The 5,888-nt window shown below is 53.1% G+C and overlaps 1 protein-coding gene across 1 annotated transcript; it reads left to right on the top strand.

Annotated features, from left to right (window-relative positions):
- Positions 1 to 53: 53 nt before the first annotated feature.
- On the top strand, positions 54 to 1,223 carry ATXN1L (ataxin 1-like; the record flags this gene model as incomplete). Its single annotated transcript, XM_009084849.1, is given in 2 exon segments — positions 54 to 138; positions 140 to 1,223. Coding segments are annotated over 2 exon segments (1,169 nt in total), but the record flags the coding sequence as incomplete, so codon positions are not given.
- Between the last annotated feature and the right edge of the window lie 4,665 nt (positions 1,224 to 5,888).

The raw sequence follows: 5,888 nt of genomic DNA, 5'->3' as shown, positions 1-5,888 counted from the left end.
CAGCGAGGCGGCGGACGCTGGCGGCAGCAGGGCTGAGGACTGCCTCCCGGGAGCTGCCGCGGGCGATGGACAGCTCCTCCCGGGATACCACGTGCTGGGGAGTGAGGGCTCCGTGCCAGCACACAGGAGCACCCCAGATGCTGAAGAGGGTAGTGGGGGTGTTGGCATCTCAGGATTATCACGTTCTGGCAGCCCAGAGGAAAGATGACCCAAGCCCTTTGAACCTTTGCCATAGCATCCCTGTTGGGCAGGGAGAGCCGAAGGACACGCTGAGGAACACCACGGACAGGGCTGGGAGCAGCCAGTGCCGCAGCCCCGGTGGGATGTCCCCCGAGGAGCCTGTTGGGCAGAGACAGCTAACCAAAGGAATGGTGGTAGCCAACGGCAAGCCAGTTCTTGTTCCCGTTGGATCTGAGCCCCTCAGGTCTTCCCCTGCAGAGCCCCTGGTGCAGCAGAGCCCGGAGGCACAGGCCCAAGGAGCCGTTCTGGACAAAGACCCGTCCCTGGCGCAGCCACCCAGCTCCTCACACCTGCCCTCCCACTTCATGAGAGGAGCCATCATCCAGCTGGCCACGGGCGAGCTGAAGCGCGTGGAGGACCTGCAGACGCAGGACTTTGTTCGCAGTGCGGAGGTGAGTGGGGGCCTGAAGATCGACTCCAGCACCGTGGTGGATGTTCAGGAGAGTCAGTGGCCTGGGCTTGTCACGCTGCATTTTGTGGTTGGGGAGCAGCAAAGTAAAGTGAGCATTGATGTGCCCCCGGAGCATCCCTTCTTTGTGTATGGCCAGGGCTGGTCCTCCTGCAGCCCGGGGCGGACTGCCCAGCTCTTTGCTTTGCCCTGCCATAGGCTGCAGGTGGGGGATGTCTGCATCTCAATCAGTTTACAGAGCATGAACGGCAACTCTGCCTCTCAGGCCAACTCCCCTCTCACGGATCAGCTGGTATCTGCTAGGGAGAGGTCTGAACGAACAGCTCAGGGGCCCAGAGAGCCACCTGACAGAGCTGCCGAGAAGAAGAGCCACACAGACAGGGACAGCGCGGCCCAGAGCTCTCGTGCAGAGCCCTCTCAGGCTGAGGCTGGCAGTCAGCACAGCTGGGCAGCCCCAGGCTTCCAAAGATACAGCGTGCAGGCAGAGGAGCCCCGACCCTCCCTGCTCCGTCCCTCGTTCATCCCCCAGGAGGTGAAGCTGTCTATCGAAGGGCGCTCGAACGCAGGGAAGTGACCCCTTGAGGAGTGAGCAGGGCAGCCCCTGTGGGTGAGCCTCACCGTCAGGTGGGTGGGGAGATTGCACAGACTCTGTGACAGGTTCACCAGCAAGGCTGCTCTCTGCCCTGCAGGGCTGGCTGACCAGGTCCTCCTGGGGAGTCAGGAGGGCTCCAGTGCCTCAGGGAGCAGCGACAGGCTAGCTGGGGTGGAGAGCAGGGATGTGCTCAGGAGCTGCGACAAAAGCATTCCAGAGGCTGGAATCTGGGGCTTCCTCCCTCCTCCCGGGATAACTGACTCCCTGCGGGGCAGGGCTGAGTGTTCGGGACAGGTGGGAGATAAGGAGGGCAGACATGGCCTAAGGTAGCAGATACAATTGCTGAAGATTTTATTCCTCCTTTCTCATGATGAGGAGAGAAGGGTCCCCATGGGAGTTTGGGGGCTCCACTCCCAGTATCCCCTTTGTTCACACATGCACTTTAAAAGGACCATTCACCAACGGAGCTCTCGGGGGGCAGGACAGAGGTGCTTCTCTGGTGGTTCTGGTTAATGTCTCTTCCACTGAATCCAACTGCTCTTTCTTCTTGCAAAGAATGTAGAGATTTGAATGAATCACAGAAATTCAAGAGGAAGGACCAAAAGGATGGGTTTGGGTGTAGGTGAATAGGAATCTGAGCACTTGGGGTGGGACACAGCTGGGATGGGAGATGTTCTTTTCCTACTATAAAATACATTTCATTGTTTGCCACCAAATCAAATCTTTCTTCCCATGTTAATAACTTTTTAAAAAAATCTCCTGGGCTTGTAGCTTTTGCAGAGGCTTAGCCTAGGGATGAATGGAGTTCGGGATTTTTGTTTGGCTGGATATGGGGTTTTGTTGGTTTGTTTCATTTTTTTAAAGCTGGAGTAAAATACATTCAGCATTCTATAGGGAAGGATGTAAACATCCTTTTTCTGTGAGAAGACCGAGGCTATTTTGTAATTAAGTCAAAGAAAAATGTTCCAGATGGCTATTTCTTCCCTGCAGGCAGTTTCCTGAATAAGCTCTAGACAAGAGACAAGTGTTTGTGCATGTGCAGGCAAGGTACAAAGTTTCTGCTCAGTACAGTTCTATGATCAGTGCAGGGACTCTGAAAATATCACAGGGCATTTTGCGGTGGTTTAAGTGTCAGTCTTTCTGATGCTTCACTTTGGAGTTCCTCTGCAGAACAACGTGGTAAAGTCAAGAGTGGTCTCTTTCATGGCGAGATTTAATACAAATGTGTATGAATACCTCATTGTGGTAGTAACACTCTGTTGAGTGAAAGTTCCTGTAGTTACACTAATCTGCCCTCTCTGATGGTGTGTTATGACACCATCTCTAACTGCTCAGCTAGGATAGAGATTAGTCACTGTTGTGGTGAAGAGTCTTCACTGACTTAGCCTGGGTCAGGTATTCCTCATGTTCAGGTGCCCATCTCCGTGCTGGGACCAGGCTTTGGAGAGGAGTGTTCTCCGCATGCAGAGTCCTCGTGTCCCTTGTGCTGTTTTCGTCTCCCTGATCTCATGTCCCTGAAGGTCCTGTCAGCTGTGCCTGACTCCTGGGCACCACTCCTCTCTCACAGAGTGGCACGTGTGTCTGCCCCTCTCCTTGCAGCAGTGCTGTCTCAGGGCTGTCCTGCACTCACCAGGAGTGTGTCCTCTGACCAGCGGGCTGCTGCTGACTCTGTGAGGGATGCTCTGCCTCGGTATTGGGCCAATTAGAGAGTCTTCAGAATGTCCCTTCCATCCTGGCCTCAGTCTTGTTTCCCTAGCACATTGCTAGCCATTTCTGTTGCCTTTGACATGCCTGCAGTGGGACAGAGGCTTTTCAGGCCTTAGGTGGGATATGTGCTGATCATGCCTTCAGTGTTTGTGCCTCACAGGGCTGTCCAGAAAGAGGATGCTGCCTGTGTCACGTGTAGCTGCCCCCAAACGACACTACCAATCTCAACAGCTGCATTTGAGATGTGTGAGGTCATGGTGATGCTGTCCTGTGAAGACTCTGCCTGCTCAGGTGCAGTAGCTGCAGGAACAGATGCTGTTCTCATGACCCTGTTTGTCAGTGAAGTGTCTGTCTGGGCCTAGGGTCCAGCATCGTCCCTCGGGGGGTGTCACAGTCCCTGTTCACTGGACTCTCCTATGCAAAGAACTCGATTAATGTTGGTAATTAGTACTTAATGCTCAGGATATCCGAGGTGTCTGTGGCCAAAGGCAGGAGGCAGAGGAGCCTGGGCTCTCATGCCTGTTCTTTGTGCAGTGCATGCAGAGGAACTCGGAGCTGTGGCAGCTGAGAAAGGGATCTCACATACATATGCCGTGTGAATGTAGAGAGGCAGGTTACACCAGAGAGGGAATGTCTGAGCACTGGAGGTGCAGAGCCTGTGTTACTGTCTCAGAGTGAGGGTCGAGCCTAGCCTCTCCTGTCCCATGTGTTCCTGTCTCAGTGAGGGTGTGAGAGCCTCTCCTGTCCCGTGTGTGTTCCTCTCTCAGTTGTGAGAGCCTCTCCTGTCCCATGTGTGTTTTGTGATGACTTCTCAATCTCGGCCGCACTGCGCAGTGTTCTGAATGGGCAGCACTGATGAATGAGGCAAGATGCTGTGTGGCTAAAATAGCTCTGTACTGTAGGCAGCAGAAGGGCTGTGAAGGTGCTGTCCCTGGTGTTTACTTGGCCTCTCACCTGGCCTTTGGCTTGCTGCACATTGGTTGAGTGCAGTCCTGAGCTCTGTGGAACAGATCAGGGTGAATTGGACCTCGGTGCTTCTACCCATACTCCCTGTCAGTCCCACTGTTGTGTATGTTTCAGCTGCCAGCTCTTCCCTGGAAGGAGAGGTTTGGGGCACAGCTCATGGCAGAGCACTGAGATGAAGAATCTGTGCTTCTGCCTGCTTGCCCCAAAGGGTGGACAGGAGGGGGCCACGGGCAGCCCCCCAGCCCAGCTCAGGAGTACTGGTATCACTGGAACCTGCCCTTACTGGGCTGGGCTGTGTGGCTCAGCACTGTAGTGGTGGTTGTACTGAGCACTGAGGCTCTCCTGGGACAGGGAGTGTGTGAGACAAGCTCTGCTGCAGGCAGAAAGGCTGTGAATGAGCCCATGGAGGAAGCTTTTATCTCTTGGGTTTACAGGGAAAGGAGGAGGTGAAGCCAGGAGGACATTGTGGAGTGGGATGGGTTCCTGGGCTTTTCCACTGGCAGAGATATGACAGACTTCTCAGAGAAATATACCGTGTTCCTGCTGCTATTGTGAGGGGAGGAGAGCTGTGGTCTGTCCTGCCTGGAGGAGGAGAAGGAGGCCTCCTGGCCCTGGCCTTGCCCAGCTCGTGCTCTGTGGCAGAAGTCTGTGGGATGCAATAATGGGTGTCTGTATTCATCTGTCTCATCCCATGGAACATTGCTCGGGTCGGCTGCCTGGCGCAGGCCAGGCCTGTCTCTGAGCTGTGTGGTCACTGTTACTCCAGGACCGTGAGACTTGCTCCAAGCAATGAATGCTCATCACTACCAGACTATGCAGAGGAAGCTCTGTCTGGAAGGAGGGAAGCTGCAGAGGCCTCTCTGCCTCCCCCTTCCAGCCGCTGAGCAGGTATAATGCACTTTTCACATTAAGTGTCCCTGTCCCCACCCCACACTTGAAGTCACTTTCCCCCATAGAGAACTAACAATCATTGTTCCTCAGAAAATATTGTAAAAGAAACTACAGCAGCTGGAGTAGCCCAAATGCTAGTTCCTGCCCACAGCAGCACACGTGCCTTTCCCCAGCATCACTGCTCTTTGTCTGTCAGGCCCTAGGGCCTGACACTGTGCAGAAGCTGCTAAGATGGCCATGAATGCACATTCTGTACAGTCTGGCCCAGGGTGTTCCATGTATGGCTTAAAACGCTGATGGTCCAGGCCCTTCCACGGCCTTCACACCTGTCTGTGGAGGGCGAAATTGCCCCGAGGTCCTTCTAGGCTGCTGCCATCCACCCTGCACACTCGAGTTGTTTGTGGCTTTCATGGCACCTTAGCGCCGGGGAGGGTCTGCCCAGAGCGAGGCAGGCAGGGGGAGCTGGCTGGGCTGCCCTGAGGCAGGGAGGTGTTTGTAGATAAGTGCTGACCCCTCAGTATAACCCCAGTATATGGCTGTATTAACATGTAACCGACGCAGTGTATTAAAGCCTTAGAACTAGTCAGGTGCTCCCCTCCGACCTTGTCCCTGCCCCTCTCCTCCTACCTGATCTTTAACAAAGCATTAATAATTCTAAGGATAATCTCTATTTTGTTGTGCTTTTTTTGTAACTGTTTTAAATAAATCAATTTGTACTGTATATTTGTACTTTTGGTGAGATCCTTTTTCCTGTTTTACCATTTTAAGTCTGTACTTGGCTACACACAGATTGTATTTTTATTGTTAATGCTCTTATGAATATTGCATTTAACTTGTTGACTCTGTAAACACAATATATATCTATATATATATATCTATATATAAACCAATAGCTTTTCCTTTGGTGTTTGAGACTTTTTGCTTGTCTGTAGCATCAGTGATCATTAGGATGTGGCTTCTCTGGTCTTACACAGTGACCTGGGGACTCATGACAAGGGCAAGGTACAGGCTCTCTGACAGCTGTGAAATTCTGTGTTTTCAGATACTTACGCTTTTATGTGGTCTCTCCTGAACCCCTTGGAA

Source organism: Acanthisitta chloris, unplaced genomic scaffold (genome assembly GCF_000695815.1).
Source record: "Acanthisitta chloris isolate BGI_N310 unplaced genomic scaffold, ASM69581v1 scaffold15351, whole genome shotgun sequence".
In the NCBI taxonomy this organism is placed as follows: domain Eukaryota; kingdom Metazoa; phylum Chordata; class Aves; order Passeriformes; family Acanthisittidae; genus Acanthisitta; species Acanthisitta chloris.
This window is presented reverse-complemented; position numbering and strand designations above follow the sequence as displayed.